The 20,055-nt window shown below is 38.6% G+C and overlaps 1 protein-coding gene across 6 annotated transcripts in view; it reads right to left on the bottom strand.

Moving 5' to 3' along the window:
• The window catches only part of stx3b (syntaxin 3b), a 34,625-nt gene that overhangs the window by 12,652 nt on the left and 1,918 nt on the right, over positions 1–20,055 (bottom strand). For all 6 annotated transcript variants that reach the window (XM_053505538.1, XM_053505541.1, XM_053505537.1 and 3 more), the window contains exons 2-7: positions 6,893–6,967; positions 6,679–6,778; positions 3,688–3,762; positions 3,494–3,564; positions 3,303–3,411; positions 357–430 (exon numbers count right to left, since the gene is read on the bottom strand). In XM_053505538.1, the coding sequence (XP_053361513.1) occupies positions 357–430; positions 3,303–3,411; positions 3,494–3,564; positions 3,688–3,762; positions 6,679–6,778; positions 6,893–6,967 (504 nt within the window). The remainder of the gene's footprint in view (positions 1–356; positions 431–3,302; positions 3,412–3,493; positions 3,565–3,687; positions 3,763–6,678; positions 6,779–6,892; positions 6,968–20,055) is intronic.

Genomic DNA, 20,055 nt, shown 5'->3' with positions numbered 1-20,055 from the left:
GTGCGGCTATCACTCAAATCGGCCACGCCCTTAATTGTTCCTTACTTAAAGGCTTAATATAATTGAAACTGATGAGTGACAAACAAAATTCACCCCTGTAGAGTTGTCACAAATGGGAAATCTGGCTATGGCAACCAAAACCAGGTTGTGTACTACGTTGTGTAAACATGTTTATTTCTGTTGTAAAGTTTTAACAGGAGGGTCTGTTAAAACACTTTTAGCGTCTTTCCTTAAAGTTTTCCTACCCAGAGGCTTCCCCTTGACTCTAAGACTAATAAGTGTGGATGTGCCTAACCTAGAGAGTTTGAGACACACAAATCAACACACAGACACACACACAAAAACACACAGTTTACCCCGGCGGTGAAGACCGCTGCATTGCCCCCCTCCAACATTTCCTCCAGCTCCTCATCAGTAGTGACTCTACCAGCTAAAGAGAGAAAGACAGGACAGTCATACATGATGCCTCACCTCTGTAATGATCACAATTACATCACTGATTTATTAAGAACTGATTTAATTAACAACACTTTGACGAAAACGGTAAAGAAATATGAAATGCATCGATTTGTATTATTGCAACGGTTACTTAAAACTAGGGAGGTTAAAAAAAAAAGGAAAAAGAAAAAAGCAGAGACACTGTCAGTTTGACACTTTGAAACCACGACGAGTGTGAGAGGAAACAGTCTGAGGTTGTACAGAAAGTAGTTATTGTCAAGTTATAATGCTGAAACACAAAGCCAAACTCGGTCATCTACATTATATTCATGTAAAAATATATACAAAATCAAACTATTATGAATTGTTTAGTCTTTTAATACACTTACAAAAAAAAACAAGAGTCCATAATTGTACACAATTATACATTTACATACGATGACAGAATTGTATTTATATGACTCTATACAGGGTATACAGAGTCAGCCAAAAAAAGGATACACACACTTTAGGAAAAGAAAAAACTTGTGTACATATTTTATTACAAGATTTACTGCTATACCTTATATATTGATACATTTGATAATAATATTGTTTAATATTTTATTAATATGATGTATGTCATTTGATTTTTTTTTTCGTAAAAAGTGTGTATAAATTTTTTTTTGGCTGACTCTGTATATATATTTTTTTTGTTCACACCTGAATTAATGCTGAATTAAGGTCTAACAGTTCTCCATAAATCTTTACTACATACTGAAGGACAGTCATGTTCAGGGTGTTGGACGCAAGAAATTTTACACAAGAGGTGCACGCTTGATGCGCAAAAGATTAAATAATAATAATAAAATAGATAAGCTGTGTATTCTTTACTCATTCTGTGTCTGCATTTTAATGCTGAGTGTAAAAAAAAGGAAACAAAAAAATGGAAGTATTTGGTCTATCGGTGGCGGAACAGAAAAGTTTGAATCCCAGTGGTTAGTGTTTCCCACAGTGTGTGTGTGTGTGTGTGTGTGTTTCTAATCAGCCAAATCTGCCTGAGCGTCAGTTTGAAAAGATGCAGTCAGCTGGAAAAAAATATATATATTATAGAGTACAATGTTACTTTTTTGATGTAACGAATAATCTAACATGTTATATCTGCCATTTTAGTACTCAGTTATTTAGTTTTTTTTTTTTATGTAATCCGTTATTTAGACAATTTATGTAACCCGTGAGCCAGACAGCGGTCATTCCCAATCCATTAATATGTGTGTGAAAGTCGTCCTACAGGCCCCGCCCCCGATAACCCTCCCCCTCTGTTATTCTGGCTGTTAGTAGTTAACAGATTATGGGCCAAACTTGGCTGAGTGCTGACGGTGGAAAAATTATAAAGGTCTTGACTAAAACAACATGCATGAGGAATCACAAAGGAGTTTTTATTTCTGCATTGGAAAAGTACTCGAACCAGTTACTTTTATCAGAAAGTAACGCTGTAATGTAACTGATTAGTTTTTGAAAGACAGTAATTTTGTAATGTAATGAGTTACTTTAACAAGTAACATCCCTCAACACTGGTTACAGAACAACAGACGAGTCTGTTTTGAACACTCGTATTAACTCACACTCTGTAGAATTAATGTTTTACTAGTAATGGTCCGTCAGGTGCTTTAACACAAGACACGGCTGATTTGTACCGCGCCCAGAAGCGGTCGCTCCGCCCCGCCCTCCACGACGTTCCTCGACTGGGCAGTGTTCACGTTATTATTACAGTGGAACCTCGACTCACCGTTCCTAACCCGATTTGGTCGTATACTGATTCAGTGTTTTTCCATAGGAATATATGTACATAGAATTAATCTGTTCCTCATTACTATGAACTACTGTATATTTACCTTTTGATTTATTTTGTTTATATCACAAAATATAAAACAAAGCATAAAAACCCTAAATTATACAAAAATGATACAGCACTAAATATAAATATAAACTGTAGAGGAGAGCGCGAACACTTTGTTTTTATATTGTATTGTTCATGCACCCTACTTAGTGAGACTCGGAGGGGAAGATGGGTCGGGAGGAGCTTAGTGTTTGGAACGAGACTCCCCTTCCATAATAACACCGGGTGTAATTCTGATTTAGGGGTTTTCTTTCTGTTTAGTTTCTTGGGCTCTGTTTCGTGTGTGATGCACTCACGTCTACTTTTAGCCTTTTACTTTTAGGCAGCTTGGTATTATTATTATAATCTGTATTATTATTATTGTTATTATTACTATTAATATTATTATTCTCTGTACTCAGGTACACTTGCGTATTTACACTCTCCTATACATCAGGCTCCAGTATGCATCTAGTTGGTTTGCGAGCTGCCATGAAACACAAGAGAAGAAGAGAACGAGGAAGTTAGCTTTCAAGTTATACCTGTTATTATTAATAAACGTCAAGAGTAACGCTCTCACGTGCCTTCCTGCTGTATCAGCTATAAAGGATAAGATCAGCACGTGCTACACAAACACACACACAAACACACATGGGGATTTCCGAGGAGACAAATATCTAGTCAGATGATGTCACATCTAAACACCTGGCCGCGTCCGTGTTTAGGTACGATTGGCTTCAGTATCTGATTCGATTTGTGCTCGAGTCCCCTTTTTTCCTGCCTGAGCGTTTATCGATTGTGTTCTCGCTGATCAAAATGAACCAGAGGGTGAAATGTTGTCAAAAACGATCCCGGGGCCCTAAAAAGGGGGCTTCAAGAGACTTTCTCTCTCTCACACACACAGACACACGTGATTTTCCCCTCAAAGAACAGATAAACATTCCTAAGAACTGAAATCATATTTAAACAGTAAAACGAATCTGACAGCTCGAGCTGTGTGACTCACTGATCTCTAACTGTCTCTGGATTCGCCCTTTGCTCTTATCTCTGAAGTCCACTTGAGCTTCGTTGTATTTCGTCATCACATCCACGAACCTCCTGGACAGAACTGCATGCTGGGAGATAAAGTTGAGATGATATTAGTCAGTCGCCCGCGTGTGTATGTGTGTGTTGCGTGGTGGGAGAACATTCCCGAACCTGTGATTTGCGTATCCTCATGTCGGCTGACACTCTCTCTCCTTCACCCGTCTCGAGATCTTTCTCAATGCCTGGGAGCAAAAACACACGAACGATATTTACAGACGTTTGGAGCAGATGTGTGTAAAAGCGCTTCTCTCTCTCCCTCCTACATCACCACATGACCCCAGCATGCTGATGGAGAACAAACTTACTCTTCAGCTTGTTGCGTGCATTGTTGGCCTTTTTCTTAATGTCGTTGGTAAGAGACTCCAGGTCATCTTGTGTTTCTGAAATAACAGTAAAAACAGGTATAGAAGTTTAAAAACACACGATAGCTTGTGTGCACCTGATATTTAGCTCTTACAGGTTGAGCTATTATAGGAAAACAATCAACAGCAGGGTGTTGTTGAGTGCCATTGTCACACGTCCGCGAGAATTTCCTTCTCCTTCCTCTGTATTCTCGTCTGTGTCGTGCTGGTCATCATTTTCTAGTTCTGTGCTTTAGAATGTCTATGAAAGGAGTTAGATCCTGTTATAAGATATACCTAATAGAAAATTAATAGAAAAAAATGACTAGAACTTAATAAAACAAACAAACAAACAAAAAAACAACAACAAAGTACTTTCCTGTGGTGGAAAACATAAGGTTACAACCCATTGAACCCGAACACTTCTATAAAATTAAAATAAATGTTTCCAAAACTTTACCCTAATCACAGATTATATATATATATATATATATATATATATATATATATATATAAACTAACTGGCTTAACGGCCTAAATATAAATCACAGCTTTATTAATGACATCAGTGTTGTTGTTCTTTTTTTTTTTTTTACTTAAAATAAGAAAGATGAAGATTATAAGGAATAACTGACACCATTTGCAGTAGAAGCACTCGGAACAGGGAAATCTACAACTGAATGTTAGGTAGCTGAAAGGGCTATAAAGGAAGTGTCTAGGATCTTCAGGATAATAATAATAATACAAAAAATCAGGATATGTTGTTTCCAAAATGTCAGTTCATCAAAACATTCATTTCTTGTTTACAGCACAGTTATATTAATTAAAGCTAAACTGCGCTTAAAATCATGTGGTTTTACTGAATATCAGCACAAAGTTGAAAAGAGTCACTCGAAACAGAAATGAAAGCGTGACAACATGGCTTACTCCAAGAAAAAACAAAACAAACAAACAAAAGAAAACTATGAAACCTGAAACTTTAAAGCTGTATGGATGGATCAATATAAGTTTATTCTTCCCGTGAGAAGTTTAAAACCAGTTTGTCTCATATATTCTAAAACCGTGTTGATAATATGAAGCAGTAATGTGAAGCGACACTATGAGACAAAAACACTGGTCGTTAGGAGTGAAAACATCCTAACACAGCAGTCTGAGGTGAGGGCAAGTAAAATACCTGAACTGAAAGCCCGGGGTGACGGAGCAACCAGAGTCCTTTCACATTCACTGACAGATTTCACGTTCACTTACAGTTCAATATAGTTCATAGAAATTGACAATTAATATTATTGAAACACTATGGAAAATCTTTATTGCTAATTTTTTATGACCGTACAGGGTGGGTCTTCTTGCATCGTTTACCGAGCGTGTGGTCACCAGCTTGTCTCCGGACGTAGTGTTGCATTCCTCTCTTTCTGTACTGAACTTCACCGTCTTTGCACAAGAACGATGAAATTCCCCATTTCATACATGCTCGCTCCTGAAAGACTCAAGCAGTCGGCCATCTTTGGTTACGTTTCATGTGACTGGACTATCCGCGCTGGAAATATGAAATCTTATTTACTATCGTCTATTTAGAGACAGTTTTCATCATGACTCCTGTGATACTAAAAGTTCTACGGCCACACAAACAAAAACATGAAATTCGGACCTCGGCTCAAAGGAAATTTTTCATCGATCGATCCTTCTTAAATTTTTATTCAGTACAGCTGAGTGACTACTCATGATTACGTTTTCAAATCGCACCACACCCTGAGTCTATAATCCCCTACATGCACACACACACACAGTGTGCAGTCTGCACAAAAACATTAAAGAGGCAGTGAAGCGAAATGTAGGCCACTCTGAGCACCCAGCTATCAGATTTCTAAGCAAACAGGTCTTTTCAGGAACTGACAACACTGACTGTGGGAAACTGAAAAACTGAACTGATCTTTCTGAGGAAGAAAAAAAGAAACTTTGATACTGATACCAAAGCAGCCGAGACTGATGAGCTGTGTTTCTCATGCTTACTTGTTTTGCTGTATCATCATCATCATCATCCTTATATAATGTCACTACCACACATCGTCAAACTTCTACTTCTTGATGTATAATTCATAGGTCAACTGGCTCCTCTAAACTATTAACGATTAATTAAACTAGCGTCAGATGAAAGAGAGACGTTTAACCGTAATCATGTTTCTCCTCAGCGAGCTGTTGTGTGTTCTTTACCCGGCCGGATGGTGTGTTGACGGTAAACACCAGCCCAGAATGTTTAACCTTACGGGCTACTCCAGAACTGACAGAGGACGGGTCACATTCAACACGACTGAGTTAGAACACAGGTTAGAAGTAAACACGTTATTAGAGCTGTGTTTCTGGAGATGATTTCTAGCAAATAAGCCAAAAATAATGAAAACTCGTGACTGACAAATATTTGTGTTTTCTGCCCATGACAAAGGAACCGTTTATCAAATTATTTTACACATTAATTTATGAGAAAGACCCAGTCTGACTTAAACGCACCTAGTAGAAGCGAATATATATTTTTACAGTTATGTATAGCCTGTAAACTGCTGAGAAGGACACTTCAAAAGTTCAACTCTAAAAACACTTTTCTGATAAAATACTATCTGGCAAATCAAGAGATATTTTTAATTTGAACCTGACGCTGTAGATAAAATGAAGGATGTCAGATTAACAGTGTGCTTCTGTATGAGACGCTCTACGTACAATGCTGTTTACAGGATGCGTTTGAGACGCCTAAATCAAAGCTGCTAAACCATGAAACCTGACTGAATGTATTTAAAAAGTGTATAAAAGAACTAAATCAGAAACATGATAAAAAATAAAAAAAAGGAAGTAAATTTAAAATGCTATTTAAATATTTGTAATGAACTTGACATTGCATCACTTTGAAAACCACTTTATGGTTTACGGTTCCCACTGTGTCTGTGTGGTGTCTGTGTGTCTTACTCTGGTCAGACGTTGGTGCCGACAGAATAACAGAATAAAGTTTCTTCACTTCAGCTACGTTTTCATCGATCTTATCGATGCTGTTTCTTATTTGGTCAATCTGAAAAATAAGACAAATCATTGAGAAGGAGCGCTCGAGCGCATCGATGTAACATGTCGACACTGGTCTTTCGGATCTATCCTGAGGCTCGTTTAAAAAGGCTCTGGCGTTTACCTCGGAAAAGAAATCGTCCATGAACGCTGCGTTGTCCACGGCGATCTCGACGTCCTCATCGTCATGGTCACGGGTCTGTGAAAGGTAAAGACAGAAGGGTTGGCTTATGAGGGATGAGTTATGATCATCATCTGAGAGCTTTATACAGAACAGGTTTTAGAGTTCAGTCCGAGTTCACATCGGATCGTTTCCGAGAACACTTGACCTTAAAGTCTGGTTCATTTTAATCAGTGAGAACACAATCGTTCCATGCTCGGGAACTGAATCAGATTAGGAAGTCACTTGAGAATGAAAGTAGACGGACGCGGTTTGTGTGTTATAAGGTGTAGATTTTTACAAGATTTTAATCCATTAAAAAATCTAAAAATCTGATTAAATTAATTGAATCGGACAACAACAAAATAATTTGATTTAATTTGCATTTTAATCTGGATTCTATTTACTTACCATTTACGTTACCTGTATATTTTAATAAACAAACGCTTTCTTTCTCGGGCTGCACAATTAATCTCATAGAAGTCAAAAACACTATATGAACCTGTGAAAATATCTAATCGCAAAAAAGGCGCAATATACACAGGTAATGTACGCATGGTCAGTAATTCATGCAGATTTTTGCCTGAAGTGTACCGGACATGACCTTTAAACTCAGGAGGTGTGTTCTGATCAGCCTGAAGTACCCTGCGAAGTACACTTCCCAGGGTGTTCAGCCACGTTAAGTGTGATTCCAAACTGCAGGGAGCGAAAATGTTCCGTTCAAAGGAAACTTGAGAACGAGTGAACAACACGTCTTCACTTTATCGGAAAAGGGAATGAAATATTTCCCATCAGTCATTGCGTCTCAGTGGACCGTGAAAAAAGAAATGGAGCTCGAAAAAAGATTTATATATTTATTATCCTAAATAGGATAAAATCTAATGAATAGAACATAATAATTAAGATTTTAATTTATTTAAGAAATCTGTAGTATTATATAGGCTAGTAATCGGTAAAAAGATTCTCTGAATCTTTAATCAATTATTATATTTATTATTATCAATTATTATTAATCAATAATTTATTTACAAGTTACACGTTTCAATAGTATGTTTTATAATGCCTCGTCCAACAGAGCGTTTTTTAAATCAAACTATCGCTGTGTGTGGTTTTAGTCAACAGGAAAGCCTAATTTCTTAATATTAATATAAATAACTAGCTGTGTCGATCACGTGCAATTTAATTGCACACTCATAAGCGCATATTTAAAAATGTAAAGTGCGATCTGTTGAATTTTGGAATCAACTAAAAATTTTATGTATTACCGTAAAGTACGTGAAATGAAGGCGCGAGATCGCGTTTTTTAAGTAGATTTCAATTGCACACTCATAGGCGCGTATTTACAAAATGTACAGCGCCATCTGTTGAATTTTGAGATGAACTAATGATTTTTATATATATATTTTTTTTAATGATATAAGGGGGTTTTCCATTCTTCTCTTCCCATAGACCGATTGCGATAAAACATATTTTTTTAATATAAAAAAAAATTCTAGTGACATAATTTGGTTTTAGTCTATATAAATAGATTTAAATACTAAATGCTACGTGTAATAGTTAAACATCATAGTTTAAATCACAATCGCGGTATGTCTCAAAATAATCGCAATGTGAGTTTGTTTTATTTTTTATCAAATGTACAGCTCGACTTTATTTCTGCTTAAAGCATCATCATCAGACACTTATTTTATCTAAAAAAGCCTGTAATTTTCAGAACTGCACCTTCCATTGAATTGTATTGTCCAAGGCCTAACACACCTGACTCAAATATTTAGTGGATCCTGATGACCTTGTTTTGTTGGATAAGGTGTGTTAGATCAGCGTTAGATTCAGTGCTTCTGAATCAGAAAGAATGTAGATGCCTGTCTGATAATATAAGTTATGTAAGTGTCTGCTTTGTTCCATATTACAAAACAAGACAAACCAGCACTTGGCAGACAGACTCTGTGTCTGGACTGTTAGTGATGGAAATCGGAGCCACGGATCACCTGATACAATGTTATCACGATACCCAGGTGGCGATACGATTTTTATTGCGATTCTGTAAAAATCATGATTTTATTTGATATTAATGATTCAACGTCATTTTCCTCAGATTTAATTACTATTCTAAAACAAATTTAGCAAATAATTTGCTTCGAGATGTGGCGCTGCGTGACAATGTGTGAATTGTTTACCCCTGTAGGATTTCCAAGGAACTGCAACATTTTGGCACCTCAAATACAAAAATATAATTTAATTTAAAATTAATTTTAAAAACTTGATTTTGAAGTCAGTGTGGCAATAAAAGAAAGAATTTTGATTCTTATGCTAATAATTGTAGTCTGTATAGACAAAGCTAACTAACAAGCTTGCTTGCTTTTTTAACTTAAAGTTTACATAACCTTACCCTTTGCTATACGAGTACGATTACGTAAACTTTAAGCCTAAAGTTAAACTTAAGATGTTAGGAAGTCACAAGTTTGCCTCGAGGTGCTTACGCCATTATCTAGACAGGTTTCTCTCTTTCTTTTTAAATTTTTTTACAATCAGTGAAGTAAAAAGGAGAATATTAGACCTAATTTGATTGACTTTGCCTCTTTACAATAAAACAAAACAAAAACACAAACTTTACCTTAATAAGGTTTATAATCAATTTTGTGTGGTTACTATGACTAACACGTACATCCCTTCTTTACTCGGCAGGAGCTCTTATCCACAACATCTTACCTAAGTACTAGGTAAACATATGGTTTTGCTAGCTCACGTCTCTCACGTCTAGCAAACTGTCCACTCAGGAGATTTGTTAACTCTTGATTGCGACATCATACGCTTCAACATACTGCAGATATTCAATGTGAAGCCATTCCAATTTAAATAAATTTTTCCTCAAGATACATAAAGTGAATCTGTTTACTGACCTGTTGGCATCGTACAACCGTACATGCTCATCCTCGGATGTCAGCTTATATTCTAATTGTACTATAGTGCATTAGACGGGAAGATACAGAAGGAGAGCCTGTCAAAGACAAGAATATGCAACAAAGTCTGGCTTCTGTAGCCTATGAGTAGGGCTATGTGATGGAGTTCTGCAATTGGCTTGCAATTTTCTTAACTGATAGCATAACAATCAATAATCGATCATTCGCTCACAATGCACAGTAACATTATCCGTAATAATAACAGCATTTTGCAATTAAATAATCGCACAGATCACTTCTGCAATTTTTTTTTTTTTTACAATTTATAATGCATGATTACCTGTGCAGTGCTATTATTAATAATTAGTAGGTTTATTGGTGTTAATAATTGGTAATATTTGTTTTGCATAATGTTTCATTTTAGCTCACTCAACTATTAATTCAGTTCAGTGGCTGTTTTTAAGTGGCCTTGTTTGTGACTGAGGACAGAGATGAGGAATGCTTTTATTATTTCATCCTTATTTATTTCATTATTTTGGTTAAGCTATTTGATCTTAACTAATTCAGTTTACGCAACTACTAGGGCTGACTCCAAAATCATGATACCATAATATCACAATATCTGTATGTACAAATTTGATTCATATTGCGATTCTCTAAGTACAGTGGTATGATTTCATAAATATCCATGAATCTATAAGATTATTATTTTTTTTTTTTACTATTTTAAACAAGCCTATGTGTGATTATAGAGGAATAGAAACGTTTTAACACCTCAAATTCAAATAATTTATAAATAATTGATTTTGGAGTCCGTGTGCTGATACCACACAAAAAATTTCGCGATTTGTAACCACTCGACTTTTCCCCCCAACCCTAGTAATTATGTAAACCGAAGCTCAAATAGCTTAACCAGAAAAAAATAAATAAATAAACAAATAAGGCTGTTGAAAGGCTATTCAAAATAAAGCCTCTTAAAATACACCCATAAAGGTTTGGTACTGCAAATCGCCTGAACTGAAAGTTAATATAATGAGTGAGCTAAAGAGAAACATTATGTAAAACAAATATTACCAGTTAATACAATTCTAAACACCAATTAACCTACTAATTATCAATAATAGGACTGCACAATTTGTCGCATGCAAATCGAAATTACAAAAGGGACCTGTTCGATTATTTGAATGCAGTAGATAATATACGCATAGTCAGGAGTTTTTTTTTAATTAATTAATTATATTATGTGTCGTTATGAGCTGTTAGCCTAAATGGTACAAAATGGTATATTAAATAATACTTACATACTGCAGTTTAAAATAATATACAAGCGTTAAATCGTGCAGCCCTAATTAACAGGGTTGCAGATTTCACACTGATATTCAAACAATCAATATCAGTGTTACAATTGTTAACAATGTTAACAATTAATAATGGATTCACCATTAATAATTGACAATAACCGGAGGGGGAATTGTGCATCTAGTTACGTTTTATTGAAATTGTTCTAGCAGCACAGTTTGAACACTGACCTCTACTTAATAATCTCATTCAACTGCACTCAGTGCGTTGATTTGCTCAGCCTCTCTCTCTCTCTTTCTCTTTGCACATGAGCACACAGACCCGTCTGAGGTTAGCACCTCCGTACAGCCATGCACACCTCAGCTGTGCAAGTGACAAGCTCGTAAACCATCGCAAACATGCGACAGTTGATGCTGTTGAACGGTCGGTTCACTGAAAGTGTTTTATAGGTTTTGTGACAGACTTGTCTCTTCAAAAATTTGTTATTAGTAAGCATATAAGGAGCCTGGGTAACAAGGAGAGCTAAGCTAATGTTACATTACAGCTGCATTGTTGAGGTTACCACTACTTTTTATTCAGTTAAAATTCTTAATGGTAGTTAATTCATTAAAGAATTAAGCATTACCATCTCTAATCATTAACATTTCTAGTTTCTAAAGCTACAGATTTATTTCCGGTCGCCGTATTTTAAATCATTTCACACTTTTAAAATTATTTAGGGAAACTTACAGACACTAAATGCTCTAAAATTAAGTCATTGCTTAAAATTATACACCTTATATAATTTTAGCAGACAGTAGAAAGCGCTTCCATCTTCTCACACTCACATTTTGACAGAAGTCCTTCTTTGGAGTTTTATGAACAGTTGGTTCAATACTGCCACCAACAGGACTGGAGTATGGAGTAGAAGAATGGCAGGAAACAAACAGATGATTGCTTTGTATAAGACATGGCATTTAACGTCGCTTGAAATAGAGACAGTAAACTTTGTTGCTATTGAATTGAATCGATTCGAATCTACGACTCTGGCGGCTGTCCTAGTAGCCCTATTTGCTTATACTCCTATCTCACCTACGCGGTTTGGCGGGGTGGCCGTAAGTACGGTTCATCATGATTCACCGTGAGTTTTGGCACTGTGATTACGTTTCCGTCTTTAAACGTCATAAACTTTACATTTTTTTGGCTGTCCTTGCGGATGCTTGCGGACCTTGCAGAACTTGACGCTGCTTGACAAATATTCACAGTTTTAAACCATAACGCAACACGCCATTTACAAATGCATCCCTCTGTGAATCACCACAGTTGATGGAGTTTATGGCAGGGTTTCTTTTTTCGTATCACCTGTCAATACAATCAAGTTATTGTTTCCCCAAATGTATTTTTAGAATAATTGAGTTGTTTTATATGCAAATAGAAAACAAATGTACCTCCCAGCTTTAGCTATCTGGTTTATCTGCCTGCAGGGCCTGTAGCGCTCGCCTTATGGTTTAGAGATTGTGAGTGTGCTGCCCTGTCAGTCAATCACAGTGACAATAACTAATTCTTGTTAGTGGGTCATGTTTGTGTAAGAAGAGAGCAGATAGCACTTTCATCACTGTGTGATGCAAAAAGCATAAAGAGGAAAAAGAAATGGCCATCGGTGGGTCATGGGACTGATTTTATATTTTTACTGGTTAGTAGTGTGTTTCCTGACTAGCAGTAAAGATGGGCAGACATGTTTCAGCCTCCCTCACCTCAGCACTGGAGCCCCACAGGGTTAAGTTCTGAGCCCCCTGCTGTACTTGCTATACACCAACTCCACCACCATCATCAAGTTTGCTGACGACACCGTCGTGGTGGGCGTGTTCTCTGACAGCAACGAGATGGCTTACCTCGAGGGGATCAGAAATCTGGAGAACTGGTGTGAGTGGAACAACCTCCTCCTTACCATCAGCAAGATAATGAAGCTAATAGCGGACCTTAGTACGAAGCAGGAGAGGAACTACCAGACCCTTGTAATTATTAGAGAGATCAACTTCCTATACCTCATTGTTCATATCACACAGGAATTTTCCTGGTCACATGGTCCTGTCACATCAACACCGTTGTGAAAAAGGCCCGGCAGCGTTTCTAACACCTTAGACACTTGAGGGACTTCAGACTGCACTGCAAGGTGCATAGGAACTTCTACTCCTGCACTATAGAGTGAGTGCATACTGACGGGAAACAGAAACATCGCACCCTGGTTCAGATCAGCTGATCATCCATCATTCGCACCGAGCTCCCTGACCTGCACTCAATCTACTGTAAGCAGTGCTGAATCAAGTGCAGGAAAATGGTGAAGGACCTCAGCCACTCCAACAATGGACAGTTCTCACTGTTGAAAAGCGCTTCCACTCCCTGAAGGCCAACACAGAGAGACTGGGGAGGAGCTTCTTCCCGCAGGATGTACGTACTCTCAATCAGAACAACACACAGGACTAAACACCTGCTTTCTTTGTCCTCTCAACAATAGCACAATTCTTACTCTCTCCACCCATACACTCATCACGTTGCACATTAATGCACATTTAACACACGGTCTACATTTTGCACACCTGGGTTTTGCACATTTTTCTGCTTGTGACTGGACATTGGTTTACCATTTCAATTCCACTTCAATTCTATTTTATTACTTGTACATGGTGTAAATTTTATTATTATTATTATTATAATTATTATTATTATATTTCTCTTGCATATTATCCATTTATTGAGTATTTTCTTTTTTTAATTATGTTCTTATTTCATATTCTTCATTTTTTTTTAAATTTTATAACAGTTTCTTTATGACAGTTTACCTGACAAATAAAATTTGAATCTGAATTTGAATCCATTTGGTTTTAATGAATTTTTTTGGTTTTAATGAAGAGGAACAAACACCACCGTGGCTTAGTTCTTGATGGTAGGGTTCAGTTTTAGTGGTTTAGGCTCCTTATCCATGATCTCACGTCCGACATACATACATACATACACCTGTACAAGCTGAGGGTGTTAAAAATGATAAGCAGCGACCTCGAAACTCTGTGGTGGACGACGTCTTTATGACACACGCTGCCAGTCACAAGATGTTGAGCTCAAAGTTCGAGTCAAGATGGGTTTTTCTCAAGCGTCATCAAATTAGTGGCTGTACTGCCCGACCACAAACAGCTACACACTAACAGACACTCAACATGCACACACACACACACACACACACACACACACACACACACACACACACACACACACAAAAGATGGCACATCCAACCATAAACCTCCATATTTTTTTTTACTGTTTTCTAAGAACAACAACATTAATACTAAACACAACAAAAAAGTGTCAAATTAAAATTATATATTATACTTTAACTTTTATACTTTATTCCAGATAAGGGCTGAGCAAAACTATTTAATTTAAGCATTAACTGTCAAGCTGTAAGATAAGCCGCAGGTTTCTGTATGGACCTGTTTGGCAAATTCTTCACATAATCAAAGGTTAAAAAATAAACAGATTAACAAAAAAACAGTTATGTTATGTAACAAAGTCAGTAAATAATCTTTGACACAGAGGATTTGTAACAAAATTTATGCCAACGTATTTAAGATGTTCTGGTTTGAATGAAAGAAAAAGAAATTCTAGAGGAAAGAAGGAACAACTGTTTACAGTAAAGTGCTCGCCCTATCACCCAGAGATCGCGACTTTGAGTTCAGATGATGCTGTAACATTTCACAGCCGGAGGTTTAGAGAGAGCTGATTGGCCGAGCTCTCTCAGAGGGGAGGAATGAGAGGTACTTTATGCTCCCACATTAATCACGAATCGACAGCCAATCAGGGGCGTCTGTGAGCTCACACACGCGGAAGGAGCGGACAGCGCTGTCCTCCAAGTGTGTTACGTACGGTGAATGAGCGAGCAGTTCGAAAAGATGTGGTCGGCTGGCCTCACGTGGTTCGGAGGAAACACGTGAAAGTCTTCGACCCTCACGACTGAGTGGTAATAGTAGCCTTAATGTGGAATTGGATACAACTAAATTAGGGAGAAAAAAAAAAAGAAAAGAACTTGTATGGTGGACATTCGATAAAATATTATATATAAAGGCAGCTATAAATTATTCCAAAGGTAATAATACACTCCCTGGGAGCAAATAAAAAGGTTGCACACACACTACTACTATGTCGTTCAACCGCTTTTAGCTTTGATTACAGCACACAATGTGGTGTCGGGTTTGTGTGTGAAAATGTTTCCTTATGCTTCCAGAAACACAATCTTTTACAGTTTGCATCCTGGAATATTTGAAAGAAAAACTCCTTCGGTAAATTCAGATCATCAGCTGACTTCATTTTATTGCCACGTAACATTTCTGAGCCTCAACCCGAGCGACTGAAGTAACCTCAGATCATCACACTGTCTCTAGAGGATTATAAAGTGAGCACTATGCATGATCACTTCATGTGCTTCCCTTTTTACTCAGACGTGCCCTTCACTCTGGAATAGGCTCAATCTGGACTCATCAGGTCACATGACCTTTTTCCATCGCTCCAAAGTCCAATCTTTATACTCCCTAGCAAATGCAAGCGTCTTTTTCTAATTAGTCTTACTAATAAGTGGTTTTCTTATGACAACACATCCAGGCAGGGTAGCTCATATATGAGTAGAATAACACTTCAGGATAAACTGGTATTAGAAATGAATCAGCATTGTCTTAATAATAGTAACATCATCATTATGTCGCCACTCCTTCATGGATTATATTTTTAAAACAGACACATATTTATCCCATGCGCAGTGTTTCTACAGGCCTAAAATGTACTTGCGGTGGTACAGTGTTTACCAAAAAATGTGACATCATTTGAAATATGAATATCAGAGTAACTACATGTCCTTATCAAACTAATTTAAATAGGCTTCATGTTGAAAAGTAAAAGATATATTTAGTTTCAACAACGTATCCAAACGGATATAGATTTTTATAACTGATTTCACAAAGCTTCACAAATGTTCCCAGAGCTGGAGCTGTAGTTTCTAAATTAATCAAATGTTCCTGGTGTGTTTATATTATAATTTCTTTCTTAAAAACGTATGTTACCAGTCAAAAGTCTGGACACACCTTCTATGTTTACGGTCCTTCCTGATTTTTATTTTTGTTCTACACTGTAAAACAATGCTAAAGCGTCCAACATACGCAATATTCTCCTTTGAATATTTAAAATCGAGATGTTTCTGCTACTTCTGCTCTATAAATCCTTCATAACGGCTTTAATCTAAGATGCTGGAGGTTAATATGTGATTTCTGAGGCCGGTGACTCTAAATGAACTTCTCCCCTGCAGCAGAGGTACGTTTTTAGTCTTGCTTTTTTGGGAAATTTTCATGAAAGCCAAGTTCATCATGGGAAATTTTAAATCTCGTCCAATATTGTTCTGGAATGTGGAAAATAAATCACCAAAAATATATATATTTTTTTAATCGAATAAGGAAGTGTGTCCAAACTTTTGGATAGTTCTGTGTGTGGCCATTCCTTGAGCGTTACGATTTCCGATTCCATTCAACAGCACGTTCATGGTTATGGTCCGATTCGTCTCAGGCATAGGGTTTGAAGTAAAAATAATAAGCATTAAAAAGCTGTGTAACCTGGTTTTGCACAAACCGATCAATTATAATTTTTTTGTTTTCCTGACGATCTTCTGCACCACACCCCAGTCCGGCTGATGGGGCAAAGTCCAACAAAGACAACGTAGTAATAACTTCAAATCAAGAGTATTTCGTGTTTTTTCTTTTTTTAGAGTGGTATACTTTTAAGAAATCCATCAATTTTACACTATTTATCATTTGTAAGTTCAACTACATAATTAAAAAGTGTGAACAGATTCTGAATCAATTTAAATCAACCAACAAAAGATTAAATCAATTAATCAATGGAATGAATGGCAACAGTTCTAGTTTATAGCTTGCATTATTTTTTCATATTTTTTAACTCCTGATCTTCCGCTGCATCGGGGATTCATAAGCAATGCAGCAGAGATTTAGGCCCCAACCTGCAATGCATTCTGGGACGCTCAGACTGATGGAATATCACGAGCAAATGTTTCTCTCTCTCTCTGTTTTGTAAGAACAAAATCTGTCTGATTTTGAATTCTGACTGCTACTGAAATCCTTTTGGGACATCAGAACAATACAAACAAACACACACACACACACCCTAACTTCTTTCACAACACTTAAACTAAACACAACACCAATATTTGGATATAAAACACATGCAATGTGCTTCAGGATGAAGCTTTGCTTTAATAACGTCTTAACTGAAGGAAGATTTGAAAAGTTATAAAGCTAAGAACAACGTGTGCTTGTATGAAGGTCAAAAAGACACTCAAACACACATTTATATACACACACTAAGCACGCACTGGAAAAACTGAGAAACGGTGATAAGGCGACTTCCTGAAGAGAGACTGTGTGTTTGCATGTGTGTGTGTGTGTGTGTGTGTGTGTGTGAACAAGCGAGAGATGTCTGTTTAACACTAGCTCAGCAGAAATCTCACCCACCCGGGTAACACAAGAAAGAACAAAGGTGTGTGTGTGTGTGTGTGTGTGTGTGTGTGTGCTGACTGAGAATAAAACAAAAGCATTTCCCCCCATGTGTCACCGAAGGGAAGAAGCAAAGCTGAGCATTTAAGTGAGTTTCCTGGAATTCCACAGGAGAAAACACACACACACACACTCCTCAGCTGTTAAGTGTCCCACGGAGGCTGGCAGAAGAGTTTGTGTGCGTGCGTGTGCGTGCGTGAGTGTTCATTCAAAATAAGCTTGTGTGCGCACAAGAGAAGAACAAAGCAGCTCCACCAACAAGTTAAACATTGCACAGAGACAGATCTCTGAAAACACAGGCCAAAGTAAAGCCTGCAGCATTCTAAGGAGACGACACACACACACGACAATGACACACACACACACGACGATGACACACACGGCAACGACACACACACACATGACGGCGACAAACACGGCAACGACACACACGACGGCGACACACACGGCAACACACTCCCCCTCATCAGTCCTCTCAGCTGCGCGATCGTCTCTCCCTGACTTCAGAGAGATCGGATGGGAGATAAGTCACGAGCGCTTAATTTGTATCTTTGATCTAAAAAGTTTCTTAGAAGTTTGTAAACTGGGCTCCGTCGTAAGCAGTGACGTGCACACACACACACACACACACACACACACACACGCACACTTAACCTCCTCCATACTATTTCTTCAGGTCCAGGTTTCTGCCAGAAGCGCAGCGCTAAGGAAAATATTTAACTGACCAAGAAACGTTGCCACGACAACAAATCCTGCCTCTGACTCACAGGAGTTTGTTTGATCTCTGTCTCTTTCTTTCATGTTATGTGTTAATGGGTTCTTCATCCTGTCTGTCTGTCTTTGTGTCCATCTTTCTATATTTGGACGGTCTGTTGTTGGTCTATGGGTCAGTTTCTGACTGTCAGTCTTTTTGCCTGTGGTGTCCTGGTCACTTTGTCTCTCTAGAGCTGCCTACCTGTTTATTTGTAGGTCTGACTCTCAATCAGTCTGTCTTCATAGGGGTTTCAGCTGGGCTGTCAGTTGTTCTGTCTCTCGGTTTGCCTGTCTCTCAGGCCGCCTGTTTCTGGGCCTTTTTATCTGTCTCCCCGTCTGTTTCTTTGTCAGTGTATCTGCCTGTCTGTCTCTCAATCTGCCTGTTTATATGTTTCTCTGCCTTCCCGTCTGTGTGTCTCTCGTTCGTTCTACCTTTTTTCCCACCTGTCTGTATCTTGGTCGATCAGTCTACCTGCCTTCCCACCTGTCTGTTGCTTGGTCTGTCTACCTGCCTGTCTGTCTGTCTCTCAACCGGTCTATCTGCCTGTCCGCCTATCTCTTGGTTGGCCTATCCGCTCGGCCGTCTGTCTCTCGGTCTGTCTATCCGCCCGTCCGTCTCTTTGTCCGTATATCCGCCCGTTTGTCTCTCTCTCATTTGTTCTACCTTACTTCCCACCACTTTGTCTCTTTGTCGGTCAGTCTACCTGCCTTTCCACTTGGTTGTCGCTCAGTCTGTCTACCTGCCCATCCGTCTCTCTCTCTCGGTCCATCTATTTGCCGGTCTGTCTGTCTCACGGTCCGTCTATCTGCCCGTCCGTCTGTCTGTCTTCTGGTCCATCTATCTGCCCGTCGTCTGTCTCTCATTCGTTCTACCTTCCTTCCCACCTGTTTGTCTCTTGGTCGGACAGTCTACCTGCCTTTCCACTTGTCTGTCGCTCAGTCTGTCTACCTGCCCGTCCGTCTGTCTCTCGGTCCATCTATCCGTCCGTCTTCTGTCTCTCAGTCTGCTATCCGCCCGTCTGTCTGTCTCTCATTCATTTTACCTTCCTTCCCATGTGTCTGTCTCTTGATCGGTAAGTCTACCTGCCTATCCTCCTGTCTGTCTGTCTTTCAGTCGGTCTATCTGCCTGTCCGCCTGTCTCTTGGTTGGCCTATCTGCCTGTCCGTCTGTCTCTCGGTCTGTCTATTCGCCCGTCCGTCTGTCTCCCGGTCTGTCTATCCACCCGTCCGTCTGTCTCTCGGTCTGTCTATCCGCCCGTCCGTCTGTCTCTCGGTCTGTCTATCCGCCAGTCCGTCTGTCTCTCGGTCTGTCTATCCGCCAGTCCGTCTCTCGGTCTGTCTATCCGCCCGTCCGTCTGTCTGTCGGTCTGTCTATCCGCCCGTCCGTCTGTCGGTCTGTCTATCCGCCCGTCCGTCTGTCTCTCGGTCTGTCTACCCGCCCATCCGTCTGTCTCTCGGTCTGTCTATCCGCCCGTCCGTCTGTCTCTCGGTCTGTCTATCCGCCCGTCTGCATCTGTTGTTCATTCTGTATATTTTATCTATTAGTCAGACTAGTTGATTTTTGTTGTGCCTGTCTGTCTGACATGTAGA

The sequence above is a fragment of the Clarias gariepinus genome, chromosome 10 (assembly GCF_024256425.1).
Source record: "Clarias gariepinus isolate MV-2021 ecotype Netherlands chromosome 10, CGAR_prim_01v2, whole genome shotgun sequence".
Classification (NCBI taxonomy): domain Eukaryota; kingdom Metazoa; phylum Chordata; class Actinopteri; order Siluriformes; family Clariidae; genus Clarias; species Clarias gariepinus.
Note: the sequence above shows the minus strand (reverse complement) of the source record. Positions and strands in the feature narration are given on the sequence as shown.